We start from the raw sequence: 15060 nt of genomic DNA on the forward strand, positions 1-15060 counted from the left end.
TTGCGGACAAAGGTTTATTTAGATTTCTATATATAAATATACAGATATACATATAAATATGTAAAGCAAATCCTTCCTTGAAATTCAAAACACATAACAAGTATCAACATGAGTCTATACATATTCAACCAAAGAGCAGTAAGAATGAATGAACAAGAGCAAAAAGCAGTGAGTATTCATATCTGACTTCCTATATATACTGTAAGCACTGTAATATTCTGTCACCTTTCTGTGCAATACTATACAAATACAGTAAACATTGTGAATGAGCGGAGGAATCTTCATAAAAGTTGTAACTCATTACATGTTCCCTATCTAATTCCCTAACTAATCCCACTAAACATTTGGAATAAGAAATGATTTGTAATGATGTCTTCCTTAAATCAGTCCCTCCAGGATTTCGCAGGCAGGTTTTTTTTTTTTGTGGCATAAAATGACCCCCCAAAAAATTGCAATGCATGTTGTGATGTTTTTAGGCTTTATTTTGCAGTGAAATTGCAAAAGGAAGTGAGTTTCTTGTTCCAGTGGGAATAAAAATCACACTGTTAGTCACAGGCACCCTCCACTATAAAGTGATGATGTATCAAACCCTGCCATATAATAATTTAGAGAAAAGGAAAACATCTGTTTTCAAACAGTTCTACTCCAGTTAATGACGATGACCCTAACTGACAGGGAAGATCGATCCTCAAAGTAGATGACTGGTTATGAATGTCTTTGATATTGAAGATGAGTAAGGGGTCTTTTTACTCCCGAGCAGCCTGGATCTCCATTGTTAAGCCTCCATTCAAGGCAGACAAACACAGCATCTGTACATCAGCATCGCAGTTACGAGGCTCAGAAGGATGGTGACGGGCACCAGGAGGAGAGCCACATACAGAAACCACGGCTCTGGAAACACCTCCACATCTGGCTCTGACAAACACAAAATTACTGATATGAAGTGTAATCCTAACATTAAATCACACATTAATACAGTGTTGGATTTATTGTAATTATTTCTCCTGTCAAACCAAATTGAAATTTGGTTCACCCAAATCACAAAGAAAATAAAAAGATGGAAACAGGAAAAAAAGGCACTAGAAATTCTGCCACCGCAGCAGCAAAATTAAATGAAAACCAATCACAAGATCTTTGTCAAATGAGTGGGTTGAACAAAAACATGACATTTGCTGCTAGGAGAGACTCACCAGACACAGTTGTTGAACATGTTACCGAAACATTTTTTTCAGCATCTCCACCATCTCCAGGCACTAAGGAGAAAACATTTGACCAAACAAGTCTTCACTTTAAAGCCACATTATGTAAGAACTTTAACGCCACTGTCTTATCGAGGTAATTTACAGCGGCTGCAACCAGGACTCTGCTCTATTTTTAAGAATAAAATATTCTCAGTTTTTCCTCTGGTTGCTCTGCCTCAACTCTCAGCAATTTATGGAGTTTCCTAATGGTGAGATAGCTTTACTTGTTGCTAAATTAGCTGCTAACTGCAGCTGCTGGGGGGTAAACACCAACACTGCCCCTGTTCCGAGCAGTGCAGCTGCACGGCTAACGGTAGCTACCATCAGCTACATATTTTCTCCAAAAAAAAAAAAAAAAAAAACCACCAAAATGAGTGAAAAAGTATCCTGACATGCCTTACATTCTAAAACCAGCCAGCAGAGATTTGACAAGCCGAGTTGCACTCAACGCCATCAGGAGTTGAGCTGAGAAAAGTTCTAAAACGGTTTCGTATCTTTGTGAATCTTCGGTCTGAACTGGGCTTTAGTATTAAAGGGTAGGTTAACTTTTTTTTCCCTAAGTCAGGTTTAAAACAACACTCACATGCCCACATAAACGCTGAGGAGGTTTTTGCTCTCTGTAATCATTCCCTTCCTAATGCATGTGATGATGGGGGACAAAATCCACAGTGCTTGTTTCATGCAAAAATACATTGCAAACTTTATCTGAAGTGAATATGGAGCTTCAGTTGTCCAAGTTAGTAAATTAAGTTGGTATCCTCCAAAGTTACAGTTTTTAGCAGTATCTGAATTGTACCAAAAAAAATACTAGTATCCTACTTCAGCCCAACCCTAACCACAACATAACACGTTTTTTTTAATCCATTTTTTTACAAGGACATTTTCAGAGCTGTTATTTTCAGTGTTACCACCAGTGTACCATACGCTGCCTCTGATTGACTCTGACCATGACAATTGTCTTTTTCTAACCCCAACCATCTTACTTATCGACATATATAAGGATGGACGATATGACAGCTCCCCAATAGTGAAGCCAAAACATCTCAATCCACCCCAGTACACCTCAATGTCCGCCAAGCAAATGGACAGGATATTGATATGCTGATATTGACTGCGGTGCCGACCCTGATCACTACTGTACAGACTCTGGCTTCAAATAATGCCACCAGTGCCAGATGGCAGGGGCTATATCTGGGATACTTTGGGTTTTATGCAAATGTTTAGGGATGTGACAAAAATCTGAAGTACCCGTGTGTACCTGCCCATTTCAGGCAATGTTTTTTAGAATGAATGTACTGTTTACATTCCCTTTTCTTTCTTATTACGACCAGTTTAATATGAGCCTTTACAATTTTAAGATTAATCTTTTTTTAATTAGCAAAATCTGAGGAGTGTTTAACACAGCAGAGCAGCAAGTGTGTATGTGCATGCATGGAAACTAGATCAGAAGATTATTACCAGGCAGATGGTAGTAGATGTTTTTCGCCACCAGCTCTTCGTTCAGGTGCAGCTGACACTCATATTTTCCTTTATTCCTCAGATAAATTGTTTGAGAAAGTGTGACGTAGGGCAGAGCTGACACATTTCCTGGAGCAGTGTCAACAGTTTGGAGGTTGTATCCAATGTGAAAAATGGACAAAACAAATCCAGGACCCTGGGTCACGTTTACTTCACAGCAGAGCAGAGACTGATTGTGACTGGTGGGTTTAAAGTTCACGGTGTCTGAAAAGGGACAGATACACAATATGTTAAATATACACAATCAGGTATTGCAGGTTTTGTCTATTTTCATGAAATTCTTCCTTAGCCTCTAAACTGCACAGTGTGGCACAACCCTTAATTTGCCTTTTATTTACCATAAACCATCAGTAAAGTTCCATTTCCACTCATCCTGAAACGTTTATCCTGGAGAGTGATGGAGACTTTGCACAGGTACTTCCTACCGTCGGTCCACTTGACCTTCCTGAGGAGTAATGACTTGTTTAAAGAGAGCACATCATGGTCCAAAAGGTCAACACGTCCCTCATAATTCTCAGAGGGCCTCCACACTCTGACATTGTTGGTGTCTGTCCAATACAAAACTGATGGGGTCAGCATTTTCTCATCATGGGTAAGATGGCACGGCATTACAACATCATGACCCAGAGCAGTGGTAAGCACAGGAGGCTGGTGGATTGTGACCAGAGAGCAAGTACCTGAAACAACATAAAGATAAAGATAAACAAATTACTGACAGGAGCATATTAACTATCTGTCAAAAGTAACTGAATAAACTGTATATTTCACTGAAATGCTCAACCTCCACCTGTGTTGTTCTGGTAAAACTGTGTGAATACATGGCTGTACAAGACCACAGTGTGTGAACATGCAAGTTTAGATTTTTAATTGGGACATTTGACCAATCATATTAACAGAGAAAACAATATTGAATTAATGATCATGTGATAGCTGAAGTTCCCTTCATATTTCAGATTACTGGAAAATAATTCTGTCTGTTGAGCATGGATGGAGGGTGCCCACTTGAGAACTCCCAACTGTCCAACCATCTGCCTCCCCCAACACTAAAGCAAAGCTCATGGAAGTGCTCACCACCTTTTGGCACAGGGGATTGTTTACAATGCCTGTGATTATTTTAATTACTTTATGAGGATAAAAGAATGATGCAAAGAGGATGTGATGTCCAAATGTTCAATCAGTTTCACATGCAGTAATAACAATAAAATGATCTGAGGCGTCCTTCTACATTTAGTCCATGATAAATCCAAAGAAAGAGAACCGTCAGACTTACCTTTACATTAGTGCACAGAGGCACTGGAATCTTAATTTCTTATTTACATACATAACTATGTTTTCATTAGTCTATAATGTGGCTGGCATCCCTTTGGCATGGTCTTGACTAATCACAGTATAGCAGTGGCATGACCGATTACTCTACAGTAGGAGTATAATATAATGTTTCAGCACACATTCGCCACATAACATTTAGAGGGGCTGCTCTTTCGCTCACCATCTCGCCTCTGGGAGAAAACGCCACTGTGTGAGCCAGAGGCAACTCTTCATCTAGCCTGAAGCTTGTTGTTTTTTACAGATGTGAAATAAACCAGAGTGTTCTTCCTGTGCCAAAACTACAGCAAATAAACCACTAAAGAAAGGTTGATAAATAATAATTATATAGTAATAAACACTTGCAGGAAACTGCACCAACAGCCTGTTTTAGATTTGATTTGATAAATAATTTGGATTTGCTTGTAAATTAACCTGCAGAACATTAATGATAAAACACGCTGTACTGAAAGGCAAAATTAATAACTCCTCCTGTATTTTTTTACAAGCTTAGGATCCCTGTCATAAACACATACATCTTTCATCTACATCAGAAACTTCATGAATTTTACCTGAGACCATAACGTGGAGAAAGATCCATTGTGACAATGCCCATTCTGTCACAATTGACAAAATTATCTCTAACATGTCTCTCACCAAATGGCACGGCACAAAGATAATGGGGGCTACCCAGTGAATGCAGACACATACAGGCATATATTACAGCCTACACTTCCTCTAGCTAACTGTCAGTAAGAAGAGGAGGAAGTGGTTCTTTTGGTTAGAAAAAAGGAGAATGTAGGATTTTTTTTTTTACATTTGTTATTTTAAATTATAGAGTAGCACATTTGACAAAACAAATCTCCATTCAAAGTCCAGTTCTTTACTTGCTCTGGAGATTTCAGCTGTAACACATAGCCCCCATCAGCAGAACAAGTTTGTTCAATTGTCATGAAACTGTAAATGTTCAAACTCTCCTTTATTCTGGGCACTTTTAGGACCTCTCATTCATGTTGGCTTATACTTTGTGAGAGTGTTTTGCCCACTACTGTTTCCAAGATCAACAGCTCGTAGGCCAACGTGAACGTCTTATCTGCTAACGAGGCAAGAAAGCTGCAGAATTAATAAGCGGACCTTAATAACTGGAGATTAGTGTCTCTGCTGCTGTTTCACGTACAATTTGCTTCCTGTCGTGAGGCATTTTCCACTTTCCATGTGGGGGGAGAAATGTTCAGTTGAACGCTGACTACAAACCATTGTGGGTTTTGACACCAACATACAGAGGTGTGAAGACCCTCAGCTCTGCAACAGGATAACGTTCTGCAAACACCCACTTGCCTCGGGGAAATGGTTTTCTCTATTTTTTGGTAAATCATAGAAATCTGTTGCCGTTCTATAATGTTTGGCATTCATTTACTTTAATACTTTAAAGGGTATGGGAATGTGTCTTAGCTGAGATTGACTTCAGTCCAAAAAAAACAACACATAAACACCCACTGCTAATGTAGTTCAGTCTGTTCTTTGTTTAATATATTTCCTTCCTATTAAAAAGTTTAATTAAATTATGTGAAATATGTAAATATGTCATTTTAGGGATTTTATAGTAGGACTGTCTGGTTCACACTCCGGAGCAGAAGGTGGCGGGTCCGTGTATGTTTTGGTCATTGGATTTTCCTTTCAGAAACGGATATTAAAAAACAGAAAACGAGTGGTTATTTGATTTTCGTTTTAAAATACAAAATTCAAATTGAAATACAAGGCGTTTTCTTTTCATGGTCAAAAGGATGAGCAAATTAAAAAATTATTCGATTTTCATTTTCTATTTCATATAACAAAAAATAAAATCACTAGAAAACAGAAATATAAGAAAATATGGAATCTGGAAGTATAAATATGGGACTTTTATTCTTTAATTTCTCCACATTGGTACAGTAAAAATGCTTGATATTAAGTATACTTGTAGTCTTAGATGTGTAGAGGTCAAATATATCATCCATAGCCAGGAATTATTGAGCAAAGTGTTTTTACAGTAGCTCAAATATATGAAAATACCACTTGGAGGTACATATATGGACTTTTATTGTTGAATTTCTCCAAATTGGTACAGTAAAAATGCTTGATATTAAGTATGTTTGTAGTCTCATATGTGTAAAGGTCAAATATACCATCGGTAGCCAGGAAACACTGAGCAATATGTTTTACAGTACCTCAAATATTGTCAAATATGCAATCTCTGGAGGCATAAATATTAGACTTTATTTTGGCATTTCTCCACACTGGTGCAGTAAAGATACTTGATATAAAGTGTTTTTTATTCATCAGGGGCACAACACTTTAATGTAACATATTTTAATTATAGCTTACGGCTCTAAATACCTTTATTTTGAAAACCGGAAGTAAATACGCTGTTTCTCCGCATTTACCATAATGCTGAGAATACTTGTACACTGGACATTTAGGTGCGGCTGATTTGACCACGGAGATCGGACTCACGGCTGGATTGACGGCAGTCTACTAGCCTACTGTTTCTTCTCCACAGCACCGTCCTGTAAATGACAACATCCGGTCTCAGAATATGAAAAAACAGGCTTTTTCTGTTTCTGTTTTCTAGTGATTTTATTTTTGTTATATGAAATAGAAAATGAAAATCGAATCATTTTTTAAATTTCGCTCATCCCCTTTTTGACCATGAAAAGAAAATCGCCTTGTATTTCAATTTTAATTTTTGTATTTTAAAACGAAAATCAAATAACCACTCGTTTTCTGTTTTTTAATACCCGTTTCTGAAAGGAAAATCCAATGACCAAAACATACACGGACCGGGGCGGCAATGCGCCGATAAACTGGAGGCAAAACCGCCGTAAAACACAAGCAGAAGAAGAAAAAGAACTCCATTACCCATACAACCTTCTGCTAACGCTTTACGTCATAACGTCAGTCGGCAGGCATATTTCAACATGGAGGATATCGTAGCTGTAGAAAAGAGCCCGGTATGAATCAGTGAGATTGTTTCCTGTGTTTTTTTGTTTTTTTTCCGCACTTAAAATTGACCGCGTTTCTGTGGTAGGGTTTTGTAACTATACGTCTTTTGACTGTTGCTGTGTGTAGTTGTTTGTCACCATATTTTACGCGCTGTTTTAAGGCTCGTTGACGTTGAACGTAAAACCTGCCAATTCATTCTCCGCTCTGTGCAGTTGCTATGTCATGCAAGTTAGCTTTTTTTTTTTTAGCATTAGCATTGGTTTGTTTTATGGCAGACGAGGGTTTTTACGCCACTACATCCACCAAAGGTTGATGTTAAGATGTTAATCATTCGGCAGATGTTTTTATTACTCACCAGCGGCTTTAAATTGTTGTTTTTATTTGCTTTTGTGAGCCTTTGAAGGTAGCTAGCGGTTAACGAGCTAAGGTTGGCTAAGCTAGTGTTTGTCTGTAAATGGGTGCAGTGCAACAACCGAGCATACAGCTGTTGTTATTATGTTTCTGTAGAGTTGGATATGTTTTCTGTTCCTGAGCTAAAAGCCAGTCAGTCTGTACCATAAATATATAACTTTATATATATTTTTTTCTGTTAGTTTGGTTGTAATACAGTACAGTTCCTTTATGTGTTGTGTTAAATACAATAGTAACTTTAACCTGTTTGCATTTTAAATGTTGTTGTGTTATTGTCACCCTCCACAGGAAGACATGCCGGCAGTACTGACCTCCAGACCTCAGACTGGTCTGTCCTTCCTGGCACCAGAACCAGAAGATCTTGAGGACCTTTACAGCAGATACAAGGTCTGATACTTTCTCATACGTTTGTGTTAAAAGATGTAACCTAACTAAAAATCTCTTGAATATGACAAACTCTAGGCTTGAGGTGAATACTATGAGTTTTATTCTCTGTCTTCTGTCATCTCTGATTTGTCAGAGATTCAAGTGTTATAAAGGGAAACAAAATCTCAATTCAGTATGATTATTAGGGTAAAATTACACAAGAAGAGCAGTACATTTTGCACAGATCATGTTTTCTTAAGGTTTATATTATGACATATATATGATATTCTCCGTTATAAAAGTAGTATAGCTCCTTTAAAGGACCAGTGTGTAAGATTTAGGAGGCTTTATTGGTATAATATGGCAGATATGTAATACAATATTCATAAATATGTTTTTATTAGTAATCACCTGAAAAGAAGAATCGTGTTTTTGATGTTTTAGAATAAGCCCTTGCACCGCCATGTTTCTACAGTTGCCCAGAACGGACAAACCTAACACTGAGTCTAGATAGGCTCCCGTAGTAGACCTGCACGATATGAGGAAAATTACATACAGACAGCTTTTGATTGGTAACAATTTGCTATTAGCCAAGCTAGCGTGCTGTGCTTGTGTAAAACATAGAGGAGGTGGATGAGAGAAAGCGGACGGAGCAGATATCGCTCCTCTATTTATATGAGAGATAGATTGATTTATGGTACTTTCATCTTCAGCAGGCTCTCACCCTCCTTTTGTTGTGTGTTTGCAGAAGCTGCAGCAGGAGCTGGAGTTCCTGGAAGTGCAGGAGGAGTACATCAAAGATGAACAGAAGAACCTGAAGAAAGAGTTTCTCCATGCCCAGGAGGAGGTTAAGAGGATACAGAGCATCCCACTTGTCATTGGCCAGTTCCTGGAAGCTGTTGACCAGAACACAGCCATTGTTGGCTCCACCACAGGTACCATTAAAAAAGGGGGAAAAAAACGGCCTAAATGTAAAAGACCTACACCGACTGAAATGAAATATGTGCTGCCAATATAAATTTTAAGTAATACATAATGGAGAGGAAGCTGTATCGTCCTAGTTTCCCTTTTCCCCCATTCTGCCTGTGAAACGAAAGGACAAAGGACTGTTTGTCTGTATGTGTGTGACAGAGAGAGGACACACCGGAGAATGTGTGCATGTATGTTTGTTTGAGGAGGGATTCTCAAACGGCATAATTAAACTGTCTTGGTTCTGCATGAGTTGCCTCTAATTCTCAGACAATAAACGCACACCAAGTGGACCAATCACTGTTGTTGCAGCCTGCGTTGCTGCAATGTATAGTTACATATTTGGGCAACTGCACTACAGCGTAGGCTACGAGGCCCACGACGTCCATTTGACACAGAATTCTAAATTAGGCTTTATACTTGCCCTCTAGTTTGCACTGAATAACACTGAAATAGAACCAGTTCTTAGTTTAGTTGAAAGTTTTGTTGGTGTGTGTCGCAACTTAATGTCAACTTTTATATTAAGGTAATATCTGCAAGAAGGAACAATTAATTTCTTGCTACAATTTAAAAACTCAAATATTAAAATAAATTAAAACATATCAAAATTGAAAAGGTAAAGCTGAGAATTAAAAATTTCATGAAATGGTAGATGGTACATACAAGCTGTGTATTTGAATGCTTTATGATGTTCAGGCTTTTCATTCTCTTTTGAGAAAAGAGGAGATGTACTGTATGCTGTCAACTTTTAATTATTCAGTGTGAAGTAAATGTGTAATGAGTTCTATTCCTGTGTCTTTTTACTTTTTATTCATCACTGTCTCCCCCCAGGGTCCAACTACTATGTGCGCATACTGAGCACCATTGACAGAGAGCTGCTGAAGCCTAACGCCTCAGTGGCCTTGCACAAGCACAGCAATGCCCTGGTGGATGTGCTCCCTCCCGAAGCTGACAGCAGCATCATGATGCTTACCTCAGGTAAAACACTCTGTGCCACTCTCTCCCAGAGGATTTCTGGACCTGTTTTAATAGCTCCTCAACATAGACAACTGTGGTTATATGTAGAGATTACTTGTTATCTACGTGCATCACAGAAGATTGCAAGCATTAATGTTAGCCATTAAAAATACATAGATGCATTTTATTTTTTTTTAAGCTGTTGAGAAGGTCGAAGATCCTATATAGTGTTTACTGTTTGAACAGCAAAGCTGATATAACTTTCCTTTTTCACTCTGCTCCCAGACCAAAAGCCAGATGTGATGTATGCTGACATTGGTGGTATGGACATCCAGAAGCAGGAAGTCAGAGAAGCTGTAGAGCTGCCACTCACACACTTTGAGCTCTACAAACAGGTCAGATATTCAAGACAAATGTGCCAGTTTTATATGGAATAATTTTTTAAAGGTATTTTACACTTAGTCAAAGTGAGAAAATAACATTAATTTTCTCTCTCAATAATGAGAAAAAACTTGTGCTAGATCTTTAATAACTCTATTCTAAGTCTAAGTCTATTTCCTTTCTCAGATTGGTATTGACCCACCCAGGGGTGTCCTTATGTATGGACCTCCAGGTTGTGGTAAGACCATGTTGGCCAAGGCTGTGGCACACCACACTACAGGTAAGTCCTCCATCAGAGACACTGAACAGAAACTTCACCCTCAGTATGCTACTCACATACATTTTGTTAATACTTATACTAACAATATAGAATACTACAAACTGCAAGTGCAATTCACAGCAGATATTGTGTTTTAGTTATAGATTGTTGGTAAGGAGTATGTACAGTAAATCTCCAATCTCTCTGTCTTCAGCGGCGTTCATCCGTGTGGTGGGCTCCGAGTTTGTTCAGAAGTATTTGGGTGAAGGCCCTCGTATGGTGCGTGACGTCTTCCGGCTGGCAAAGGAAAATGCCCCGGCTATCATCTTCATTGATGAGATTGATGCCATCGCCACTAAGCGTTTTGATGCACAGACTGGAGGTATGAATATATTTGGCTCCCATGTAAACTTACTGTTATCAATCAAGTTTTATTGTAGATTTCAGATTTTTAGGGACAAATATTATTCTTAGGTATCCTTGTTGTAGTCAAGATTCTCATTTTTAGATACGTTTATGTTTTCCTGATTACATCCTTGTAAATGACGTAACATCATGGTACAAATCAAGCCTGTGACCTTGTCTTCTTTCTTCTGCAGCTGATAGGGAGGTGCAGAGAATCTTACTTGAGCTGCTTAATCAAATGGACGGCTTTGACCAGAATGTCAATGTCAAGGTGAGTCCAATCCACCTGTCCGAGGAAGCTCTTTACTTTCCCCCTGTGACTGCACCAAGTCCGTATGTGCTGACTCGCGGTGCCACTGATGGAGCTTGAGCACTGCATTTACTGTGCCATTGTCAGTATGCCTTGTGTCCATTCATTTAGCTGAGCCAGTACCCAAAAGGTTTATGTTGTCAATCTTCAAAACCTTAAGTGCACATTTTGCCCATAAACTATTTGTAAATGCAATTCAGACTTGCACAAAGAAAGTATTTAAAGAGGGTGTCTGTTTTTTCTGTCAATTTTCCAAAGTTTTTTATTTTTGGCATTAACTTTGCAAATTTCATTCCAAATCCTGTTAATTGTACAGCTGTAGCTTTGTATCATGCTTTATGTAAGACTATAAACAAAGCAAGAGCAGTTCTCTTTTCTTTTTTTTTTTATTGGCAAGACATATTCGGTTTCTATTTGCAAAATAGCAGTAACGGTGCAAAGTGTAACATTTCACTTACAAAATAATTTACTGTTAGTATTATTTTTACCACTGCAAGTTATCTGTGGCAGACACTTTTTTTTTTACTTTACCAGCCCTTTGAATATATAATGACAGGCATTCTATGTTAAATCATAGCTTGATACAACCGTTTAGGGAAGTGTTCTCCTGTGAGGTTCCGTCTTGCACGTTTCAAAGTATTGGCAAGTCCATTGCCCTAGATACCATTGGTGCATTTGGTCCAAGTTTAGCTCATTTGTCCTCCCTTCAGTGAGCCAGAAGGAAACATTTTATATGGAACCAAATGCGCCGCGTGTCACAATATGTTTACAATCCACCATCCTGTTTACATGACGTCTTCTGACATTTGAACCTCCCTTAGGTGATCATGGCCACCAACAGAGCAGACACGCTGGACCCTGCCCTGCTACGTCCTGGTCGTTTGGACAGAAAGATTGAGTTCCCCCTGCCCGACCGCAGGCAGAAACGTCTCATTTTCTCCACCATCACCAGTAAAATGAACCTCTCTGAGGAGGTCGACCTGGAAGACTGTATCCTTTGGTTCAATAACAGCGTGTTTAAGTGATGTTTGTGTGTGTGTTTATATTACAGTGAGTGAGAAATTAACTTTTCTTTTTTTAGAGGGCACCTTGTTCCCCCTGATAGATTTGCCATATTGTAGAATAATACACTTTAAATACAGAAGCAGATGCATGCGTAAGGTTAGCAGATTCTTGCACTGCTGGGTACTCTCGTTTAATTAATGTTCTGGGTGAATACTCAATTCTGATTGGCTGCAGGGTGTCAATTAATTCTTAATGTAGGACACCTACTAGGTAGCTCCAGTCTGTTCACCATTCCAAAATTAAATGATAACAAAATCTGAATATCTTCTAAATATTACTTCCAACAATGAGTGTAGTCCTTCAGTCCTCTGAACACCAGAGGGTGGCGAATGTAACACACAAGCCTCTACACTGCCCCTCTGAACTTACATACCATATCATCGTTCTTGAAAAACATCGTATTGGGGATAATGACGTGGCTGGATCGCTAGTTAGTCATGCTGTTAAACACACTGTCAAACTATATTCACTGTTTGTCAACCGTACACAGTGTTATTGACTCGCACTCTGGCTGGTAGCTGAGCCAAAGGGCTGTATGAGCGGAGGGAGCTATAAATATCTCCCATAGCCAAGTCATATCTAAGGCTCGTCCTTTTTACTGGAGTCGTGAACAATCATTACATTGCATTAGAACTTTAAGGGATAGTAATGATCCTTCCGGGTATTGATCAAAGCCTCAGGTGTTACCAGGGAATAGAGTTATGGCTTGCAAAATTTTTTATATTTTGATTGCAAAATGCATAAAATAAATTGTGGACTTGACTCGTTCTTTTACTCAAAACACAGAGGCAGACAGCAGGAACTCATCATACATACAGTACTACATTATAAAGCTGTTTTGTCACACATTTTACCTTTATCAAAAAATTGCGGCTTCTGCAATCTGGATATTGCACACAGCCATATTGGGATGTCAGTACTTATTGTGCAGCCCTGCAGGTTACAGCTCTCTATGGATGACAGTTGTTCTGGACTTTATATGCTGCCTACAAAGTGACAAATAGGCAAAAAAACAAACTAAAGACTAAATGAAAACTCTAATCAAAACACATAGCAGCTGGTGCATTTGCAATTTAAACACTGTTATGGTTGAGAGTCTGCAATTTGTTTACGGTGCGTCATTCGAATATTCTTTTTTGTTTAAACACAGCTCAGATACTCAGATGTTTTGCTTGTATTTTGGCATTGCTGTTGCTTAGTCGTCCTTAACTGATGTACAGATGTGGCCAGACCAGACAAAATCTCTGGAGCTGATATCAACTCCATCTGCCAGGAGGTGAGCTTGAGCTTTAACTATCTGTTTATTTATGCTTTCTCTTTCTTTCTCTTGGAGCAGTGCGAAATGAAAACTAATGGAACCACATAAACAATGTTTTACTTTGTGTATTGACCAGCTAACTACATACACATTCATTTGTTCATGTTTTCTTTTTTTTTTTTTTTTTATTTCTCTCCTCCTTTTTATGTCTACCTCTGCCGTCTCAGGCTGGCATGTTGGCAGTGCGTGAAAACAGGTATATCGTCCTGGCTAAGGACTTTGAAAAAGCTTACAAGACCGTCATCAAAAAGGACGAGCAGGAGCACGAGTTCTACAAGTAGAGAGAGAAAAAAATACATCCTGAAGAAAAAAAAGGTGTCCAGACACACAAGTCTGTTATTGATTTACATCTGTTTGTCTGCATCTACAGTGTGTTTTGTGGATTTGCAGTCCCTGACTTGTATAGATTTTTGGACTAAATTTACTCACTGCAATGTCAGATTAGCCCTGTGTCTCCAGCCTTGAGAAGACAGACTACCATGTGATGGGGTGTTTTTTTGTACAGGCATTCTACTGTTCCTAAAAATATGACCCTGTCTGTAGCTAGGATAGAACATTTGTATCAATATGTACTCACTTAACAAGACAATACTTTAAAAAAATCCATTAAAGATGTTTTCCATAAAAAAAGAAAATGATTGTTGTTGTTTTTCTGCCTTTTAAATATATGGCTTTTAATTGAAGAGACTTAATTATAAAAACTAGCATTTTTGTGTAGAACTGCAAGTTATGAATTAGTTGATCAACAGAATAATTAATAATTGAAAAGAACATTTTGTTTGATATGATTAATCGTTCAAGTAATTTTTAAAAGTAGAAGAAATAAACTGGTTCCAGCTTCTCAGATGGGAATATTGGCTTTTCTTTGATATTAAATAAAGGTTTTTTTGACTGTTTGTTGGAATATATAATAAAATGTCAACTTAGGGTTTTGGAAATTGAAATGGACATATTTTACTATCTTATGACATTTTATGGACCAAACAATTCATTGAGAAAGTAATTGACGTTAATCAATAATGAAAATAATTGTCAATAGCAGCCCTGGTCGTCATTACAGTTATTAAGTTGCTGCATTAACCCCCACTACAGTCTTGTATTGGCTGACCTTTTAGCAACACTAGTTTTTCACTGTCCAGTACTGGTGCCATGTTTCTTGCCAAATGTTCTTTTGAGAGACGTTGCCAAAGCACCTACTTGGACACAGTTTCCCAACATTTTGAGGCAATGGAGATGGGAAATGTTACCCTTAAAGGTGGAAATGATAACTTGGACAAACTCACTGTGAATAAAATGTGTATTAAGGGACCAGTGTGTAAGATGTAGTGTCTTCTAGCTTTCAAGTCACTACGGTGGCCTCGAAAAGTCCTACCTAGAGCCAGAGTTTGGTTTGTACATTTTTTCTAAATGTTACAAAAATAATCTCCCACACGCACATAAGTGTTATCTATGCTGCTATCACATACCATCACACACATGCTCAACATTCATATCTGTAAAAAGATTTAGTAACAGCTATGAGACAGAAACTTGAGGGTGTTGGCAGCTAGCAGTGGTAGCCATACATCAGATA

At 38.3% G+C, this 15060-nt stretch overlaps 2 protein-coding genes across 4 annotated transcripts; one reads left to right on the top strand and one right to left on the bottom strand.

Moving 5' to 3' along the window:
* LOC127367511 (uncharacterized) lies at positions 1-4801 on the bottom strand. Of its 2 annotated transcripts, XM_051407403.1 has the most exons (5): positions 4637-4801; positions 3098-3436; positions 2700-2963; positions 1191-1253; positions 1-915 (listed from the first exon to the last, which is right to left on the bottom strand). In XM_051407403.1, exons 1-5 carry the CDS (start codon positions 4779-4781, stop codon positions 788-790), a joined length of 939 nt encoding a protein of 312 aa, XP_051263363.1. In that variant the 5' UTR covers positions 4782-4801; the 3' UTR covers positions 1-787. The 2 variants fall into 2 exon arrangements, with proteins under 2 accessions (XP_051263363.1, XP_051263364.1); XM_051407404.1 differs by lacking the exon at positions 1191-1253.
* A 1865-nt stretch (positions 4802-6666) lies between these two features.
* psmc4 (proteasome 26S subunit, ATPase 4) lies at positions 6667-14122 on the top strand. Of its 2 annotated transcripts, none has more exons than XM_051406921.1 (11): positions 6667-7054; positions 7746-7844; positions 8572-8758; positions 9624-9770; positions 10035-10144; positions 10317-10410; positions 10604-10771; positions 10989-11065; positions 11926-12094; positions 13390-13445; positions 13655-14122. In XM_051406921.1, exons 1-11 carry the CDS (start codon positions 7022-7024, stop codon positions 13766-13768), a joined length of 1254 nt encoding a protein of 417 aa, XP_051262881.1. In that variant the 5' UTR covers positions 6667-7021; the 3' UTR covers positions 13769-14122. The 2 variants fall into 2 exon arrangements, with proteins under 2 accessions (XP_051262881.1, XP_051262882.1); XM_051406922.1 differs by having other exon boundaries at positions 7009-7127.
* Positions 14123-15060: the final 938 nt, after the last annotated feature.

This window comes from Dicentrarchus labrax, unplaced genomic scaffold (genome assembly GCF_905237075.1).
Source record: "Dicentrarchus labrax unplaced genomic scaffold, dlabrax2021, whole genome shotgun sequence".
Lineage (NCBI taxonomy): Eukaryota > Metazoa > Chordata > Actinopteri > Moronidae > Dicentrarchus > Dicentrarchus labrax.

Excerpts from the sequence above, each read along its gene's own strand:
- LOC127367511 (XM_051407403.1), bottom strand. The coding sequence starts at position 4,781 with ATGCCTGTATGTGTCTGCATTCACTGGGTAGCCCCCATTATCTTTGTG. Across the intron at positions 1,254-2,699 it reads CATCTACTACCATCTGCCTG|TGCCTGGAGATGGTGGAGAT; the intron begins GTAATAATCTTC and ends TTTTCTCCTTAG. Across the intron at positions 916-1,190 it reads ATGTTCAACAACTGTGTCTG|AGCCAGATGTGGAGGTGTTT; the intron begins GTGAGTCTCTCC and ends TGTGTTTGTCAG.
- psmc4 (XM_051406921.1), top strand. The coding sequence starts at position 7,022 with ATGGAGGATATCGTAGCTGTAGAAAAGAGCCCG. Across the intron at positions 10,411-10,603 it reads TGTGGCACACCACACTACAG|CGGCGTTCATCCGTGTGGTG; the intron begins GTAAGTCCTCCA and ends CTCTGTCTTCAG. Across the intron at positions 13,446-13,654 it reads TCAACTCCATCTGCCAGGAG|GCTGGCATGTTGGCAGTGCG; the intron begins GTGAGCTTGAGC and ends CTGCCGTCTCAG.